Raw genomic sequence first — 18,744 nt, 5'->3', positions numbered from 1 at the left:
TAAACATTGGGGACCCGCTTGAGATGGATGCAAGTCACACCTTGCGCTGCCGACAATTCTCGCACTGCCACTGTTAGAAGCTGTCAAGATATCGTGTCAAGGGCTCCTACTGCGAGCTTTTCTAAAATGGGTCCCTCGTGCTCCTCAAATTGCGATATTTGGTCTTGGGTGAAGCTCGTGTTGTGATCCATCAAATTCTCTGCAGGCGTCTGCCGCCCCTCGGAAGGCGTTGATGTCATGGCTGTAAGCGAGCAAACACGGACGCTACGGAGCCAAAGAAAAAGCGAAGGATTGCAAACACAAGACAAAAGACGTGCGGACTCTGACCGTAATCACATATGTAGCTCCCTCACGCACGGGGCACGCGGACTCCGTCATTCGCCCCCTAAGATGCTAGGCAATCCTTTTGAAGTCTTGGCGCGGAGGTCCGGGATACAGAGGTTCCGGGCTCCGAAGGCGAGAGACCCTCCCGGCCACGGGGTCTTGGCGTCCGGGTCCGAAGCATCTCACAGCCATCGAGCTGACGTGAAGGGGTCGAATTTTCGGACGGACGTGAGGCTTTGCAGAGTGCGAGATGATTGGAGACTTCGTAATCTTGTTGGTAGGAGATAGGGAGAATGATAAATACTTCTTCACCCCTTGCAATTGTTTGCATGTCATCACAACATTTGTCTTCGTTCCTTGACTTTTAATTCTTCTCTTAATTCTTTTCAAACGGTAGCATCACTTCTGGCTCATTCCCTTCATCTTCCTTTCCTCCCTTGTTCTTCCAATTACACGACCAGCAACCCCACCATTGCGCACCAGCTTCTCCCATGGCAGCCAAAGACGCGGGCCAGAAGGCTCGCGACCCTGAAAAGACTTCGGCTCTCAAGTCCTTTATCGCAAGTCAATACATGTCGCATGCCTATCTTTTGGCTAACAAGTGATCCAGCGAGTCTTTCGATATGGCACCCCTCAGCTCTACCTTCTCGAGGTGATTGGCGTAATCGGAGCCATCGCCTCAGGTGTCGCATTAGCCATGGTCAACGTGGTCATTGGAGAGTTCATCACTCTTCTCAACGACTTTACCACCTCTGGTACTGTTCCCAAGGGCTTCATGGCGGCTGTGGAAAAGACTGCGTGAGTCCAATTATCGCTCTTTTTCCTTTGGCATCACTGACAAGCCAGTCTCTACTTCGTCTACATCGGCATCGTTCGACTCTTCTCGACCTACGTATACGCTTCCCTCTTTACCTACGTCGCATACCATCTCACTCGAAATATCCGTCGATCCTATCTCAAGGCCGCCTTCAGTCAAGAGATCGCCTACTTCGACCAAGGGGTCGCTGGCTCCATTGCGATGCAGGCAACCTCCAACGGCAAGCTGATCCAGTCGGGTATCGCAGAGAAGCTTGGAATCGTTATCCAGTCCATCTCCACATTCGTCGCCGCCTTTGTCATCGCCTTCATCAGCCAGTGGAAGCTCACACTCATCTTGATCTGCATTGTGCCTGCCCTGATCATCATTGTCGGCACCTTGTCGGTCCCTGACGCCAAGATCGAGACCAAGATCCTAAAGATCCAGGCGCAAGCTGGAGGCTACGCCGAGAGCATTTTCGGGGGCATCCGCACCATCCACGCATTCAGCCTCCGATCAAGAGTCGTTGCCAAATTTGACATCTTCTTGCAGGATGTCTTCCGCGAGGGAAAGAAGAAGAATCTACTCTACGGATTCATGTTTGGTGGCGAGTACTTTGTCGTCTACAGCGGCATGGGTTTGGCCTTTTGGCAGGGTATCGCCATGATCGCCCGTGGTGAGGTCTCTGACATCGGCAAGGTCTTTACGTGAGTTTCATGATCTAGGTATACGCCAAGTATAGTTACGCTAACGTCAGGTAGGGTCTTGATGTCCGTCATCATTGCCGCCAGCACCATCAGCATGATTGCTCCTCACTTTGTCGCATTTGGACGTGCAGCATCAGCAGCCACTGAGCTGTTCGTCCTGATTGACCGCGAGTCCGAGATTAACCCTTTCGATGAGTCTGGAGAGAAGCCCCAGGACCCGCATGGTGTCATTGCTCTCCAAGGAATTGGCTTTAGCTATCCCAGCCGCCCTGATGTCAAGGTCTTGGAAGACTTTAGTCTCAACGTTCCAGCCGGAAAGGTCACGGCCCTCGTCGTAAGTGTTACCTACTCGTCCAAGGCACGTTGCGCCATGTTAACAGTTCCAAGGGCCCTAGCGGTTCAGGCAAAAGCACCATCATCGGCTTGCTTGAGCGTTGGTACAACCCAGCCTCTGGCGCTATCACACTCGATGGCACAGACATCAAAAAGCTCAATCTGTCTTGGCTACGTACCAATGTTCGTCTTGTTCAACAGGTAAAAGTCCAGATCCCATGCCACTTATTCAACCTAACACGACCAGGAACCCGTTCTTTTCAATGGCAGCGTCTTTGAAAACATTGCCAATGGTCTAGTCGGAACCCCTTGGCAATTTGCTTCCCGCGACGAACAGATGAATCGGGTGGAACACGCAGCCAAGATCGCCTTTGCCCATGACTTCATCATGTCTCTCCCCCAAGGCTATGACACGCGCATTGGTGAGAGAGGTGGTCTTCTCTCGGGTGGTCAGAAGCAACGAGTTGCCATTGCACGGAGCGTCATCTCGGAACCCAAGATCTTGTTGCTCGACGAGGCTACCAGCGCTCTTGATCCTCACTCAGAAACCATCGTTCAGCAGGCGCTAGACAGTGCTTCCAAGAATCGCACAACCATCGTCATTGCGCACAAGCTGGCAACCATTCGCAACGCTGATAACATTGTCGTCATGTCCAAGGGCAAGATTGTCGAGCAAGGCCGTCACAGTGAACTCGTGACCCTCAACAAAGTCTATGCCAAGCTCGTCATGGCGCAGGATCTTTCTCCCTCTGGAAACGGACAAGACAGCGACCAGTCATCGGATGAAGAAACGACAAAGGGCAACGACGTCGAACCGGTTCAGTCTCTGGCAAAGCTCAAAACGGCAGAAGCTCAGCACCTGGCATCACTCAAGGACCGGGAAGATCACGAGCTATACAACAAGACGGGCCTAATCCACAGCATCGCGAGGCTCATCATGGCCACTCCCAACTTGTGGAACTGGTACCTGTTGATCTTGGTCACCTGCACTGCCGGAGGTAAGCATTTTGACCAGGAATTGGTGCGAACAGAACATGCTGACGTCTGAATAGCTGCTGTTTTCCCTGGACAAGCAGTTCTGCTAGGAAAGGTCATGACCGTCTTTTCCAGTCCAAACATGGTCTCTCGCGGCAACTTTTTCTCCCTCATGTTGTTCGTCTTGGCTATCGGATCCCTCTTTGTCTATTTTATTCTTGGATGGGCAACAAACGTGATTGCACAGGTAAGCCAATGAGTATTTAGTGATGGGATAGGAGCTGACGTTATCCAGACCTTGAACATCAAGCTTCGAAAGGAGATCTTCGACCTCACCCTTCGCCAGGACCTGAGATTCTTTGACCGACCAGAGAATACCGTTGGTGCACTCATCAGCCGTCTGGATTCCTACCCCCAGGCCGTCCTCGAGCTCATGGGCTTCAACGTGGCGCTTGTTCTTCTATCGGCCATCAATGTCCTCGCTTCTAGTGTTCTAGCCTTGGTGGTCTCGTGGAAGCTCGGCCTGGTCGGGGTGTTTGCCGGCATCCCTCCCATGCTGCTGGCCGGCTACGCGCGAATTCGGCTCGAGACAAAGATGGACACGGATATGGGCAAGAGATTTTCTGCCAGTTCCTCGGTGGCCTCTGAGACTGTCACAGCGATCCGAACCGTCTCTTCCCTTGCCATTGAAGACACTGTCTTGACAAAGTACACCAACGAGCTGGACCAGGCCATCAGCCAGACGGCGCCTTCCATGTTTCACATGATGATTTGGTTCTCCATGACTCAAGCTGTTGAGTACTTTATTCTGGCCCTCGGTTTCTGGTTAGTACGATGTTATCTATAGCGCAGAGTGAATGCTAATATTGCTTACAGGTGGGGATCCAAGCTCGTCCACGACGGAGAGATTTCCTTCTATCAGCTCATGGTCTCTTTCATGGGCGTCTTTTTCTCAGGCCAGGCAGCGGGACAATTGTTTAGTTTTGCGAGCAGTGAGTGTTCAACCTTGATAGACGGGACAAGTTCAGCAGCTGATCAGTACACAGGTTTCACCAAGGCCAACCAAGCGACAAACTACTATTTCTGGCTGAAGGAGCTAGAGCCAACGATCCGCGAGACTGACGAGAACAAGGAAAAGGGGCCTGCAAATGGTTGCAGGTCCTATGACTTTGACGATGTGCAGTTCTCTTATCCGCTTGCTCCGGATAATCGCGTTCTCAAGGGCGTTTCCCTCAAGGTACGTACAACGTGACCTTATCTACCAATTTGAATACCATCTAACGACTGTGGTCTGCAGATCAATCGCGGCGAGTTTGTGGCCTTTGTGGGTGCCTCAGGATGTGGCAAGAGCACCATGATCTCTCTCCTTCAGCGATTCTATGACCCAACCAGTGGAACCATCACCATCGACTCGGCAGCCCCTTTGTCGTCCATCAACCCTCTGACATACCGCAACCACGTCGCTCTTGTTCAACAAGAGCCTACCCTCTTCCCCGGAACCATCCGTGAAAACGTCTCTCAGGGAATGGATGTCGGCGTTGATGAGACTGTTCCCGATAGCGTCATTGAAGAAGCTTGCCGAGCCGCCAACGCATGGGACTTTGTTTCTTCGTTGCCTGAAGGTCTTGGCACACCATGTGGCTCAAGTGGAAGTCAGCTCTCTGGTGGTCAACGTCAACGTATCGCCATTGCACGTGCTCTGGTCCGCAAGCCCAACGTCATCCTCCTCGACGAGGCCACGAGTGCGCTGGATACCGAGTCTGAGCGCATTGTTCAGGCAGCTTTGATGGAGGCAGCCTCTACCGGTGATAGAATCACTATTGCCGTTGCTCATCGGTTGTCTACTGTTCGTGAGGCTAACCGCATCTTTGTCTTCTACGGCGGTAGGATCATCGAAGCTGGAACACATAATGAACTGATTGAGCAGGGCGGCATGTATTCCAAGATGTGTGAAGCTCAGAAACTGGACCGCGGAGTCTAAATCAGAGAAGCATCCAGGTGGGTGTAGGGTAACCCCATGGGGCTAGAGTTAGACACAGGAGTTTTGGTGAATGGTTAACATGAATTGACATTCATGCATTCTGGGGTAGATTTTCTCGAGGACTGGGCATTAGATTCACTTCAACTCTATGGATAATACCAGGCGGTAGCATATTCTTTACAATGATTATAGATTCTATATTTGAGCCCATCATGCAATTGCAATAATTCTTACCTGACGCCACACTTGGCTCCGGCGGAATGCCCCTAACTCGGCCGAGAAAAAGAGATTGCAGATTTTCAAGCAGCACCTCAAGCTGACACTTGACCAACTGCCGAAATTCTTCTATCCTACCCTTTGCCCCTATGACACAATGTCACAAGTTATCTAAGCCATCTCTTTCTCCTCATTGATTATCTCGTAGCATCAAGCAAGGGCCAGCCCAAGCTCGATCCCCGCCGAATTGACCCCTGAGCGAACCCTGCTTCACCCAATGCAACCCTACACGGCCGAATGCCTCCTTCTACGCCGACGAAACCAAGCTACTAACGGCAACCGATGTTACAGGGGTTGAGCGGAGATCAACTATCTGGGGTTATCATCTCCTACTGCCGTGTCATTCGCAGCAACCACAACGGCTGCTAAGAGAGCCGCCGCTACTCTAGCATTTTTTCGCCACCGTTTATGCGGAGGCAAGGAGGCTCTGTAGCATTGAGTGCCTAGAAGTCTTGGCTCCTTCATCTCCGTCGACGCGTCAATGCCATGCTTGTTCCGGACTTGGCAGCCGAGGCATCTCTGAGGACATGACTTGCATCGCGGTCTAGCGGTAAGGTCAGATCCACAGATCGCCAAAGAAGCAAAATGCTATAAAAGATGGAGGATCCGGATCGTTGCTGATCATTCATCGGTCGCCAATCGACAGCCGTCGTTCATCCTTCTTCATTCCTTCACTTATACGGGTCTCGGGTCATTGATCAGTGTCAGCCATGAGAAACTCTTTCATTTACGGTCTCTTGGCCGCCCCGGCTTCTGTCTACGCCGTTGCCCTCACCGGCTATGAGTACATTGTTGTTGGTTCTGGTGCTGGAGGTGGTCCTCTGGCTGCCCGTCTCGCTCTGGCTGGTCACAAGACTCTTCTCATCGAGGCTGGTGATGACTACAACTCGGTCAACTACACGGTCCCTGCCTACTCTGCCAACGCTTCTGAGGACCCTGAGATTTCTTGGAACTTCTTTGTGCATCACTACGCCGATGATGCACGACAAGCCCGCGACTACAAGGCCACCTACGAGACCCCCGATGGCGGCGAGTACACTGGTCTCAACCCTCCCAAGGGCTCCAAGCTCAAGGGAACTCTGTACCCCCGTACCCAGGCTCTAGGAGGATGCACAGCTCACAACGCTCTGATTGCCGTGTACCCTCACCAGTCTGACTTTGAGTACATCGCTTCACTCACTGGTGATGACTCTTGGTCTGCTGAGAACATGCGCAAGTACTTTGTCAAGATGGAGGAGAACCGATACCTGCCCGCTGGACAGGATGGCCACGGCTACGATGGCTGGTTCAGCACCGAGACTGCTCCCCTCAGCATCCCTCTTGGTGATGAGCAGCTCCTCAGCCTCCTCAGCGGAGGCGCTGTCGCTCTGACCGAGGTCAGCGGCACCAACATCACCATGGACGACCTCATTGCTGGCGATGCCAACGCCAACACTGCCACTCGCGACAAGAACCCTGGATACTACCAAATTCCCCTCTCTTCTCGCGAGGCTAGCCGTATCGGACCCCGCGAGTTCATTCTCTCTGTCCGAGATGCTACCTTTGAGAACGGCACCAAGAAGTACCCTCTCGACGTTCGCACCAACTCCTATGTCACCAAGGTCACCTTTGATGACTCTAAGCCTCCCCGTGCTACCGGTGTCGAGTTCCTTGACGGCAAGCACCTCTACAAGGCCAGCCCTCTGTCCACTGATGCCGCTGGCAAGGAAGGCAGTGCCACTGCTTCCCGCGAGGTCATTGTCGCTGGAGGTGTCTACAACACCCCTCAGATTCTCAAGCTCAGCGGCGTTGGTCCCGCCGCCGAGCTGAAGAAGTTCAACATCCCCGTCATCTCCGATCTTCCTGGCGTTGGAACCAACCTCCAGGACCACTACGAAATCACCGTCCAAGGTCGCCCTGCCGAGAACTTTACCGCGTTCGATGGATGCACCTTCAGCCTCTTCACCGATGAAGACCCTTGCCTTGACCGCTGGAGGGCTCCCGTCGATGGAGACCACGGCATCTACTCCTCATCTGGTCTGGCCGCTGCCATGTTCTATAAGAGCACTGCTACTGCCAAGGATGAGTTTGATGTCTTTGCTTTCGGTGGCCCCGTTAACTTCCGAGGTTACTTCCCCCAGTACGCCGTAAACGCTACTATTGAGCACGACTGGTTCTCCTGGGCCATCCTCAAGGCTCATCCCCGTAACACCGCTGGCGAGGTCACTCTTCGCTCCGCTGATCCTCTTGACGTTCCTGATATCACCTTCAACTACTTTGACACCGGCAGTGGAGACTCTTCCAAGGATCTTCAGGCCCTGTACGAAGCCGTTGAGCTCGCCCGCAAGGCCTTTGCCGGCCAGGCCGTCCCCATCACTGAGGTCCTCCCCGGCAAGGATGTGACCTCCCAGAAGGACATTGAGACCTACATCAAGGACACCGCTTGGGGTCACCACGCCTCTTCTACCTGCCCCATTGGTACTGATGATGACCCGATGGCTGTTCTCGACTCCAAGTTCCGCGTGCGCGGTGTTGCTGGCCTCCGTGTTGTGGATGCTTCCGTGTACCCTCGCATCCCCGGCACTTTTACTGCCGTGTCTACGTACATGGCTGCTGAGAAGGCCGCTGATGATATCTTGGCTGCTTTGAAGGAGGAATAAGTGATGATGAGGAACCATGTATGAGTAAGGTGTTTGATAGCGGTTAGCGTTAGCGAGCATGTCCTAATAATCAACGCAATTATACATTATTACAAGCGCCAACGTCCCAAGTGGGATTCCCAAATTAAAGACCTTCTCAAATGGGTTTAATTTACCTCTAATATATCAAGATGTCACCAAGTGCTGCTCGTGGGGCAAGGGTCCACCGATCTACAGTCTGCATGACCTTAGTGACCTTCCAAGAGAAGCAATCAGCCACAATAACAAACAACTCAGTTATTGGCACATGCCAGCATGAAAACTGAATCTGACCTCAATTAAACCAGTTAATGCCACTCAGTAGTACAACGTTGGGAATCTGTTTCCAGCTGTGAAGTCCCGTGTCTATTAATTATCCGCCCAACTATCTGGTCTCTCATACTAACCCGCTTTTCTCAATTAGCGTACAAAGAGTGTCGTGATCTGTAGTTCATGTAGTATGTGCATCATCTGTTTACTGCATCTTCTCACTGTTGCCAGTGACTATTCGCCTTGACCCACGGCTGTGGCGAGTGCAACTCCTCCTCACTCTCATTTCGTCCAGTTGTTGTGATCTGAACCTCTCTCTTGACACCAATGCCATACTCCTTTGCTGCGCTGGAGCCAGCACTGGCCTTCTTATCTGACAGCCCGTCACGACCAACGGAAGAAAGTGTGTATGCATTGTGCCCCGAGAAGTATCCCTCGGTTCCAGTTCCAGTGTTACGGTGTCCCGAGACCCCGTAGCCCGAAGGCGGCATAGAGATGGGCTTGCTGGTGAGTCCGAGGCGGAAAGCTACTAGCTTGAGGAGCGGTCGCAGAGTTGCGAGGCTACCAGCGGTGATGGCCAGACCTTGCTCAACCGATGACCAAATGGCAATGTCGAGAGTGTTCCCTGATGATCAAGTCAGTTCGTGGTCAAGTGAGAGAACGCACAGAGTACTCACAGAGGAAATCATCCTCTCTAAACTTAGGCAGGTATGGGAAACGAGCAATAACAGCCGAGCTTGCCCTGCATTTTGTATTAGCATGTTGACCAAAGGAGTAGGCGAGGTTATACTTACACGCAGCCCATGGCAAGGAGAGGGATCAGCATCAACTTTGTTTTCTTGTGGAGTTGCAACTTCCAGACAATAAGTCCAGGAAGAAGAGCAAAGATGAAATCCGAAATGACGGCAAAGACGCTGTAGAGCGTTGCCAGAGCGATGACGACGTTGACATTAACACACTTTCCAGGTTGTTCCTCGTTCCAGAAATATGACATAGGGCTGCATTGGAATAGAGTGACGAAGAAGAAGATGATGCCTGACAGCGTGGTCGACATCATGGCGAGGTAGATTACCCATCGATGGATCTTGCTCGTTGTGACGCGGAGGAGGAACCAGCCGATGGAGAGTTTGGATGATACCATGGAGAGGGAGTACCAAAGGTAGCAGAACCACCAGCACTGAGTCCAAGTTAGATCATGTTGAGATGACTCGTCAGGTAGGAAAAGTCACCATCTTGGCCGTTTGGATCTGGACCAATTCGAGGTCCTTGTGGTGACGTCCGGTACCATAGGTGACGCCCGTCATGGAGAAAGAGGCATATAGAGTGAAGAAGACCTGGAAGAAGATCAATGCCAAGTCAGAAAGCGAAACTTTGTCAAGCAAGGATGACGATCCAACATACCGTTCCAACAACCATGAGCCAGTCGTCAATACCAAACGCCTTTACCATGACACTCCGAACATATGCTCTCAAAATCATGGAAATAAGCGCCGCCGTTAGAAAGGTGATGTTGACGGCCATGAGCTCCGGCCCTCGATTCTCAATCTTGGTCGCCATGATGGGCCAGAAACTGTTGGTTTGCGAGAAACAGCCCCGGAACTGCCAGAGCAGTTCGGGCAACGTGGAGGCCGGGGGGCATTTTATGTAAAACTCAATTCTTGCAGACGTCCGTGCAAGATAATCCTAGGCCCTCGGGGAATATTAGTAGCATTGTGATCCATTTCCGGCAGTGGGCGCAGTGTCCCGATGCTACGGTACAGCGGAATGGGAGACGCAGGAGATGCATGCAATCTTTTCATGTGGGCACTTTGCACTACAGACAATAACTTCAGGAGAAAGAACCACATAAGCCGAGGCCCGCAACCGTTGAGGAGGGTCGACCTACGGCTCCGGAATGACCCCGACGTGTCAACGGCCGGTTGATTGCGGGCCGACTAGTCAAATCGGGTAGGCTTGGCCGGCTCAGAGGCTAGTCCGCGGAAAGGAGTTGAACCCCTGGCGTTGTTTTGGAAACACAGCCAAGCGATGCTAGCGATGTAGAACCACATGGACTAAGACCTAGACTTGGACCCAATGCCGATCGATGTCACCTTGGACCATGCGCGTGCTATAAATTGTTGAGTCATGGACATCCCAAAAGAATGCCGAGAGAAGCTTGGCTCGACAAGGGTGCATGACATTGCCCCCCAAACATGGGTAGTTCCGTTGGACTCAGGGGCATTCTGTAGGCGAGTCATTTCTGATCGCTATTGCATTCCCAAAAATGGAAAAGATGTTCAAATTCTGTTTCATCTTGGCTTGTCAGATTGCCAGCAGCTGTCAATTCGCCGCCAACACTTCGGCCAAGTGTCAGGTCATTATCTGTGTCGATCATGTGTTGAAAAAATTTGTCAGGAGAATCATACCACTAGTCAAGAATGATTGGGAAAAAGCCATCAAATGAAGTGAGCACGTCTAGAATCATGTTCATGCGCGTTCTAGAACCCTAGTACGATGGATAAACACGACCTTGCCTACCTGGTGCATGCCAAGACTGTGAGGCTCAAGGAATCTGGGGTGAGGCTGAGTCAAGATTTTGAGCGAAAGTTAAATTAATTGAAATCGGGCCCATGATGTAATGAAACCGATGCCATGTGACTTCTTCTGATAAGATAAAAGTTCAGTCAAGGTTAGTTAGCTTTGATAAGGCCCTGAAGAATGGACAATGCTTGTGATGAATTGCAATGGGCAGTGAGTGCACAGTGAGTGGGCGGTGGGCAGTGGGCATGGGGACAAGAAGATCAGGAAGAGGACGATGGAGAAGATGGGTCGAGATTGTCGATCATGATGACTAACAAGGTTCACAAGATAGTCTAGACTCCAGACTATCTGTGTTGATACAGATAAAGTTTATCACGAGTGAAGCTATGTCCAAAGAGACTTTCAGGCTTGACGCCAATGCCGTAGAAGGGACGTCTCGATCTGTTCTCGCAACAACCATGGTCGAGACAAAAGTGCGAATCCCCGCGCCTCTCTGTCTTTTCTTGACTGGTCCTCCGTTCACCGTCAGTCAACATGGAGTCTCCACCGAAGGCTTCTTCCCAATAAGGAGACGCCAGCGACGAGAAGATCAATGCCGTCAAACGCCTGCTCGATGACACTGAGACAACCCCTGGCAAAGCGACTGCCCTTCTCAACCTCCAGGAATCTACCTCCGACCCAGAACCCGACCAAGACGAAGACGACTCGTCTGACGAGGATGACCCATGGCTCAATGCTGGAGCACAGCCCGGAGTTCCCGCGAACCGTGAACACGGCATCTCCGAGGCCGAGGTGTCCAACGGCCATGCCGCAGAGTACTACCAGAAGAGAAACACTCACGACCCTGACTCATGGGAATATGCGCTAGCTCTGGCTGAACAAGATGATGCCGTGAGACACACAGCGTGGGCACAAATCCGTGCCTCAGTTGTTTCCTTTGCCCATGCCGTCTTCTCGCTGCCATTGGAAAATCGTGTGCCGATATTCCTCGGAACATGCGCAAATCTGGCAACACCAGCACTGAGAAGGGAGTTGAAGGGTCCAAAGGGCTTGGTGATGGTGTCGTTGATGTCCAACCTCCAAAGCAGCAACCGATGGCACCTAGTCGCTTTGAGCTCTACCTAAAGAAGCCTTTGTTCGAAGAAACTGTCGATGTCTCGACTACCGTGGACGAGCCTGAATGGTCCGATGATCCTCACTCCTCGCCGCACACTGTTGTTTTCCCTGGCTGGAATGATCCCGCCGAAGAGTTCAAACTGAAGCCACAGGGGAAATTCGTGGCCGAGACCAAAAAGGCTCTGGACGATTTTCTCGAGCATGTCTAGCTCGGTGGCAATCTCTCGGCCATGGGTAATGGAGGTGGTTTCACATCCACGGGCCTACCGAGCCTTTTGAAGAAGCCATTCACAACGTATGAATGGCTTGGCATGTGGCGAAGCTCCGAAGGGCGGAAGAGCAGAGTCTCACGCCTAGCGTTGGTGACGGTTCTGACAAGGAGCGTCCCACGACTCCAGGCAAGAAGGAGGACAAGCTTGAAGAGCTCTCTGAGGAAGAGCAAGAGCGGCTGCTTTCCTTGGAGAACGAACTTCTTGAATTGGATAAGTATATGGGCGGCGACAGCGAGTACCTCACAGTCGTCACTTACAGCGACGACTACGTCAGTGCCATCGCCCTCTTCCAAGCCAAGCTATCCCCAGACCACAAGATCACCACTCTAGACCGCATTGCCATGATATCTGACGTCCCGCGAAAGATCTGCGACATCCTCCAAGACGAAATCAAGCCGAACCGCTACGTCGTGGGACGAACCAAGAGCAAGGTCAAGTGCTTTGACAATGGCGAGATGCCTCCGCCGCAGATCATCAAGGTCTCGAACCAAGCGACACTATGGTCCAGCAGCGGAGGCGGATGGCGCCAAGCTCTGCGGGTGCCCGAGCAGACTACCGAGTATAGCTCAGGCGAAGGGCTGATCGCGACGATCCCCCAGATGATCGGCCTGCTCCACCTGCAGCATCAAACCTTGACCAAGCTTGCATCTTCGCAGGCTTTTGTGTTTGAGAAACCTATCGATGCTAGTGGGAGTCTGCTTCGTAGGGGCATCTTGCTCAAGGGACGTCCAGAGGGGTTATCGCATATTGGGCAGAATACGAGGATTGCGGTCTTGTTTCCGATGGATAGTGCTTGGGCCGGAGAGCAATTCTTCTGAGCGTGAGAGTCTTTGATATTCCGGAATCATATGGGATGGTTTGGTTCTCCAACATGACACTGAAGGGCAGTCGCTTGCTTGTGTTAGAAGGCTAGTAAGATGTTTTGCTTGAGGTGCTCGATGGTAGACAAATGCCATGGCAGGAGATTATCGTTGACTCCCCTCGCGATAAAAATTGACATGATGAATGTATGTAATAACTTAGTCATGACTGTATCGTTTGCTGTTGTGGACGATAGCCTCCTTTGGGGTTGTCATTGGCGATGACGACAAAGAATGTTCCAACACTTTGAGCGTCCTTTTGCAACCAATTGCAGGAAATGACTGCGCTACCACCTTCACGTCGCCCCTTCACATGATGTCTATGGGCCTCTGACCGTTTCTTTGTTAACAACACCAACTATATGACATGTCGTTTGGTAAACTTTCGATAAGCGGAACATCATACTAGAACAAAGGCCACGCCGTTTCACGCGCTCGAATTTCAATGCCGTCACGTGCTGATAACCATATTCCTTGCTACTGTGCCTGGTGACCTATTTGGAGACGTCGTCAAGTATCAGAACGTATTCATAAATTTGCAGTTCCATTAGAAATGCTCTTGTTCTGTGTTACTACACAGTTATTCACGGTAGAACAATTCGTCAATTACCTTGTCTGTCATGTCCTTTGTCGTTATTTACTTACTTTAGCTCACTCTTTATGTCCACAGGCTTTTGTTCGTCAGATGACACAAGTGTGCAGAAGAGCCTAGAGGCAGAGCGCAACACTCTGATCATTTACTATGATATAAAGGTGTGTAACCACTTATTGATTCATCATTCCAAAATCCTATCCCCATACTCACCATTTCCCATCCTTACCCTGATCGGGCCGGACACACTTTTCTATCAAGATGCCACCGCAAACAATCCAAGAGGCCTTGGCGGACCAAGTTCCCGCTTTCGTGCTCGATGTTAACGCACCCATTAACCCGAGGCCTGTGAGAACATGGATGATGGTTGATCCCAACGACGTCATGTACTGGCAAGGCTTTAACTTAGCCGAACTCATAAACGCCTATGGTCACATTTTCGACCTTCCATGCCCAGAATTCCCAGTGTCTGATGCACGTCCTCTATTCGTCATCCGAACCCTCGATGCGCTCAAGCAGCATGGCATTGAGACTCTACATCATCTTCTTAAATGCCCCCTTCAGTATGCCATCCCCAAGCTCAAGCAGAGTCCCGTTTGCTCCAAGCACGATGTTTTGTGTGACTATAAGGCGCCCCATACCCAAATTGACGGGATCTGGGGCGTCTTTTATGCCATGGATGATACGAATCTCGTCGTCAGCTGCTCTCGGTTGTCCAATACATTTACCTCGGAGGATCTACGTCTAAAGAAGCCAGATGCTATTTACACTCTCCGGCAGCTTGCCACATACGCTGCCATCGGCAAGATGCGATACGGCTTCATTCTCACTGACAAGGAAGTCGTCATTGTTCGCGTAAAAAGTCGAAATATTGAAGAGTATGCAGTCGGGTGGGTGGCAATTCCATAGAAAGAAACTGGCATATACACGCTGACGGCCCCCCTTGGCTGTGTTTTCTCTGGTCTTGATGAGTTTGAACGATGAACATCGTCACATTGTGGCTGGTAAGAACACGCTTCCTCTTAATGCTTGGATAAGAGAGAAACCCTGGGATGGAAAGGTCATCTTCTATCACCATTTCTCGGGACGGTATGTGGACAAGTTGCCAGAGGGCGTTGGTTTTTACTGGGAGCCAAAGAAGAAGAAGAGTAGGATGGGCCGTGTCGCTCGAGTTTTGACCGTGCCTTTCGGGGATATCAATAAATAGAGGTGAGAAGGGTGAATTGGCTGGCACGAGAGACAGAGACGGATACAAAGAGAATCAAGTTGCAGAAAGAGGCATAGGGGGTCTAATGAGATCATAATGTTGAAGGGAAAGGTCTTGGTGGCGATAAAGGATCACAATATTGCAAAGGAAAGAAGCCTAAAGGGCAACCCAACTACCAACGTTTGGAAATGTTTATTTATTCGTAATTACAAGCAGGAAGGAGAATTAACGTCAGTGACTGGTACGCAAAGGCGTAATTATTTCTCAACAGGATCAAAAATGAAACAGGTTCAGGGCAAAGTGGAAACAAGACAGATACTTAGTCGAAAACAAGTGTGCTGTACTCCATGGCCCCCTTGACCTTGATCGGGCCCGACTTGTTCTTCCTGTAAACGAAAATCGCCAACTTCGTCGTGCCTCGAAGACTATCCTGATTGTTGAAGAACTCAACAGTGATCGGGATAGGCCTATTCTGCGAGTGGTAACTGTAGCACTTGTCGATGACGCCTCCCAGCTGGGCAGGCAAGGATTGGCCCCATTGAACGTGGAAGATGTGCAGTTGGTCGCGCTCTCCGGGGATGAGCTGACTCCTTGCGACGTTCAGCTCGTTCGTTGTGGATTCTAGCCTCATCTTGACGTTGTCTCTGTCCCTGGCGTTGTCGTCCCGTTCAGCCGTGCGGGTTTGGAGTTGTCCCCTGACGTTGTTGAGCTCCTGCTCAATCACAACCCTCCTATTCTCAGCCTCTGCAGCCTGCCTCTCCTTCGTCTTCAGCTGACTTGTGAGGGTTTGGTTCAAGCTATCACGGCTAGCCTCCGCTTGTTGGGCTTTGCTCATCGCTTCGGCAATCTTGGCATCACATTCCGCTCGCAGCTTATCGACCTCGGCCCGCTGTTTTTCAAGCTCCTTCCTCATTTCCTCGTAACTCTGAGTGACTTGAATCTTACTAGAAACCCAATTCGCGTCATCGGATGGCGCTGCTGGAATAAACCCGCTCAATCCAAGTTGGGCCTGCATGCCGACAGAAGGTGCCGTGGCGATTGGGGCGTAGTTGGGTTTGGCCACAGGCATGACATCTTTCCAGACCTCTGCAGGAAGGAGGGTGGCAAAGTTAAAGTCCTTCTTCGAAACAGGTTCCTCGTCATCCAATTCGACGACCCCGTCGGAATCGGAAGCTGACGCCACATGGACGGCCACCTCGGTGGCCTCTGAACCTGCCAATTTGCCCAAGGCTCGCTGGATGATGGCGGTGACCTTGTCAGAGCGATGCAATGCTGCCCAGCTGCTCTGGCGCCTGAGGACGCTGGGATCTCGGCTGAGGACATTGATGGCCGTGATGATCTTCGATTGTTCCTCTCGCAAGGCAGACCGGACGCTAAGCAGGGTCTCCATCGACGTATCGAGCGCGTCCTTAACACCCATGCGAGGTTCAAAACCGTCCCGGTCGTCAATGATGTTTTGAAGATCCTTCAGAAGCATCTTGTAGTCCATGTAGCTGTCAAACAACTCGGCAGTGTAGCTGCTGACCTGGTCGTACTCCAGGGCCTTGAACATCTTGTTGTGCGACCACTCGACGAAGGATCTGTTAGACTTGTACTTTGTCAAGATGGCCCAAGTGCGCTGTGGGCATTCCGAAACTCTCTTGGGGAATGCAGCGGCGGCTGCAAAGACAGAGCTGACGTCCCAAAGCGTGGTCTCTGTTGATTGTTAGCGTCTGGAAATTCTAATGATGTAGTTGCGTACTTACCATCCTTAACCTGGCCGCCACCCATCCATGCGACACTGACATGGCTTTCCGTGTTCTTCAAAGCCGTAGAAAGCTCGGTTGAAGAGTCGGAGCCATAAGTGTTCAGAGTAAGCCCTTCGGCTGCCTTATCCTTGGCATCAAGGACGGACTTGATGGCCTTGACCGTCGACTCAACCCGGCTCCTGTCAAGTACCTTCAGAGAAATGATGCCAGTAAACTCTCCACCCTTGATGAAGCCCGAGATGTATGAGTCACCATAAGACTCGTTGAAGAGTGTGGATCCAGGCTCGATGCCATCGATGTGTTGGAACTCCGCATTCTCCTTGATGACAGTGGTCTGGTTTGTGACCTTGACGGTGACGACAATGTTGAGGTCGGCCGTCTTGAAGGTAGTCTCATCAATGGTTGAGCTTGATCCACTGACTGCTACAGTGCCTTTTTTGATGGATGAACAGTATGAGACGTTCATGCCTTCGACTACATCACTGAGTTTCTCGACAACTCTGGCCGAGTAAGACACAATCTGCAGCGAACAATGTTAGATCCTCACTTTGCTGCTTTTTCGGGATACATACCTGAGCGGGACTCTCGATGGTCTTTGTTTGGTTCTGTTCGCCTTGGTCGGACGACTTGACCAGAACGGCTCCATCGATGCAAAGTTCATGCGCTGCAAACCTGGGTTAGACTATTCTCAAGGGCTTCTAAATACTGGACCTACTGTAAGAATTGAAGCTATAAACTATGTCAGTAATTAGAGTCTCGCTTTGACGCAACATACGACATACCCTTGCCCGATGCGCATGGCATCATTGTAGGGCGCTAGTATCATGCTCATGGTGAAATCTGTGGCAAACGAGAGGTTGAGCTGATGTTGTTGAGTGGTAGAGGGAAGAAATGCTTCATGTCATGAGGGAATACTCAAAGCTCGGGCGGCATGGTTCAGCTTATATCTCGAATAGCTATTTACACATGTAAGCTCGAATACGATGGAAAGCAAGATGTTCATTCCGCATAGCCGAAGAGCCTAGAACCATCCCGCTGCATAGGGGCGAGCTGAGTTGAAACGTGGCGCCTAGAATATTAGCTGAACAGTGTTTACATTTCGGATGATAGTCTGAAATACCCTGCCTAGATTCGAATTGAATATAGAGAATGGGAGTCTGGAACTGCAATTATGCATGGATGCAGTCGCCGGGCTGCTTGGATGGTTGCTTTTGAGCATCCCAGCCTCAAGGAGGCCGGCCTGGGCCCTGCCCAGCCTAATTGTTACTGGCTACTTGCCGAGATGTTTACGGTGAGAATCTCGAATCCCGGCGAGCTAGTTAATGGCAAAATGTTTAGCTTGTTGACCCCAGCACCTCGTATCTGCGGAAGCGGAACTAGCGAGATCTATCCTTGCTTCCCCACACTCAGCCACCATAACCATAGCCCGGATCTTTTATTTTGTGTTCCAACAAGCACAGGGTAGTCTTAGGGATACAATAACGCTTGTGGTTTCTATCTAAAGCGTGCAAGAAGTTTGGCTTTCGTGGTGGGGATGCGGCATTCTCAGGCGCTTGGCTGACATGCAATTTGAGAGAAGTTATCCGCTGCCATGAACTACCGGCTTGACCGTATTGAAACCCCTCAAAGATTGGACATCGTACGTCTTGAATGATTACGGCTGTTTGCGTGAAACATCGTGGACCCTTTTGCGCCGAATGTAAACACACATGACCCTGGCTGCATGAGTGGCTTGCACATGGACCATCTAGACTTAGAGCTGAAAGTTGGAGAGACGATATTGCCAAGAATATTGCCACGTCATGTAGGATTAGGTTTCGTTTCTCCGTCTATACAACCATAATGATAAGCTTGTCGTTAATAAACATTGACGTTCTCGACAGGATCAAGAGACTAGACGGCCGGTGTGGCTGGCTGGCCGTTCCGTGTCTCGGACTATCCTGAACCATTGGCAGCCCACAGCACTAGATCGGCGCCATGCGCCACAGCGGCACTCACCTTTGAAGCGGAATTGCGAACCCTGTCGCCATCAGCTTTGAAGACGTCGGTTTGTCGGACATCGCTGAAGACACAAATACCAGTTGGTCTGGAATTTGGGGTGGGGGATATA

The 18,744-nt window shown here is 51.3% G+C and overlaps 7 protein-coding genes across 7 annotated transcripts; 5 read left to right on the top strand and 2 right to left on the bottom strand.

Moving 5' to 3' along the window:
* Nucleotides 1-815: 815 nt before the first annotated feature.
* Nucleotides 816-5,116, top strand: LRP88_04850 (P-loop containing nucleoside triphosphate hydrolase protein; the record flags this gene model as incomplete). Its single annotated transcript, XM_083241416.1, has 11 exons — nucleotides 816-888; nucleotides 939-1,122; nucleotides 1,171-1,827; nucleotides 1,882-2,161; nucleotides 2,215-2,343; nucleotides 2,408-3,158; nucleotides 3,213-3,382; nucleotides 3,431-3,960; nucleotides 4,012-4,127; nucleotides 4,182-4,372; nucleotides 4,433-5,116. 11 exons carry the CDS (start codon nucleotides 816-818, stop codon nucleotides 5,114-5,116), a joined length of 3,765 nt encoding a protein of 1,254 aa, XP_083102564.1.
* Nucleotides 5,117-6,102: 986 nt separating this feature from the next.
* LRP88_04849 (GMC family oxidoreductase) lies at nucleotides 6,103-8,031 on the top strand (the record flags this gene model as incomplete). Its single annotated transcript, XM_083241415.1, has 1 exon — nucleotides 6,103-8,031. One exon carries the CDS (start codon nucleotides 6,103-6,105, stop codon nucleotides 8,029-8,031), a length of 1,929 nt encoding a protein of 642 aa, XP_083102563.1.
* Nucleotides 8,032-8,537: 506 nt separating this feature from the next.
* LRP88_04848 (uncharacterized protein) lies at nucleotides 8,538-9,876 on the bottom strand (the record flags this gene model as incomplete). Its single annotated transcript, XM_083241414.1, has 5 exons — nucleotides 8,538-8,944; nucleotides 8,997-9,061; nucleotides 9,114-9,496; nucleotides 9,549-9,653; nucleotides 9,721-9,876. The coding sequence occupies 5 exons, from the start codon at nucleotides 9,874-9,876 to the stop codon at nucleotides 8,538-8,540; spliced, it is 1,116 nt and encodes a 371-aa protein (XP_083102562.1).
* A 1,421-nt stretch (nucleotides 9,877-11,297) lies between these two features.
* On the top strand, nucleotides 11,298-12,164 carry LRP88_04847 (uncharacterized protein; the record flags this gene model as incomplete). The annotated part of the gene is made up of 3 exons (XM_083241413.1): nucleotides 11,298-11,349; nucleotides 11,408-11,870; nucleotides 11,945-12,164. The coding sequence occupies 3 exons, from the start codon at nucleotides 11,298-11,300 to the stop codon at nucleotides 12,162-12,164; spliced, it is 735 nt and encodes a 244-aa protein (XP_083102561.1).
* A 92-nt stretch (nucleotides 12,165-12,256) lies between these two features.
* LRP88_04846 (uncharacterized protein) lies at nucleotides 12,257-13,045 on the top strand (the record flags this gene model as incomplete). The annotated part of the gene is made up of 1 exon (XM_083241412.1): nucleotides 12,257-13,045. One exon carries the CDS (start codon nucleotides 12,257-12,259, stop codon nucleotides 13,043-13,045), a length of 789 nt encoding a protein of 262 aa, XP_083102560.1.
* An 895-nt stretch (nucleotides 13,046-13,940) lies between these two features.
* LRP88_04845 (uncharacterized protein) lies at nucleotides 13,941-14,588 on the top strand (the record flags this gene model as incomplete). The annotated part of the gene is made up of 1 exon (XM_083241411.1): nucleotides 13,941-14,588. One exon carries the CDS (start codon nucleotides 13,941-13,943, stop codon nucleotides 14,586-14,588), a length of 648 nt encoding a protein of 215 aa, XP_083102559.1.
* A 617-nt stretch (nucleotides 14,589-15,205) lies between these two features.
* Nucleotides 15,206-17,466, bottom strand: LRP88_04844 (uncharacterized protein; the record flags this gene model as incomplete). The annotated part of the gene is made up of 5 exons (XM_083241410.1): nucleotides 15,206-16,581; nucleotides 16,632-17,154; nucleotides 17,207-17,298; nucleotides 17,350-17,363; nucleotides 17,417-17,466. 5 exons carry the CDS (start codon nucleotides 17,464-17,466, stop codon nucleotides 15,206-15,208), a joined length of 2,055 nt encoding a protein of 684 aa, XP_083102558.1.
* Between the last annotated feature and the right edge of the window lie 1,278 nt (nucleotides 17,467-18,744).

The sequence above is a fragment of the Fusarium phalaenopsidis genome (genome assembly GCF_050370095.1).
Source record: "Fusarium phalaenopsidis strain FUZ10S chromosome Unknown contig_32292, whole genome shotgun sequence".
In the NCBI taxonomy this organism is placed as follows: domain Eukaryota; kingdom Fungi; phylum Ascomycota; class Sordariomycetes; order Hypocreales; family Nectriaceae; genus Fusarium; species Fusarium phalaenopsidis.
Note: the sequence above shows the minus strand (reverse complement) of the source record. Positions and strands in the feature narration are given on the sequence as shown.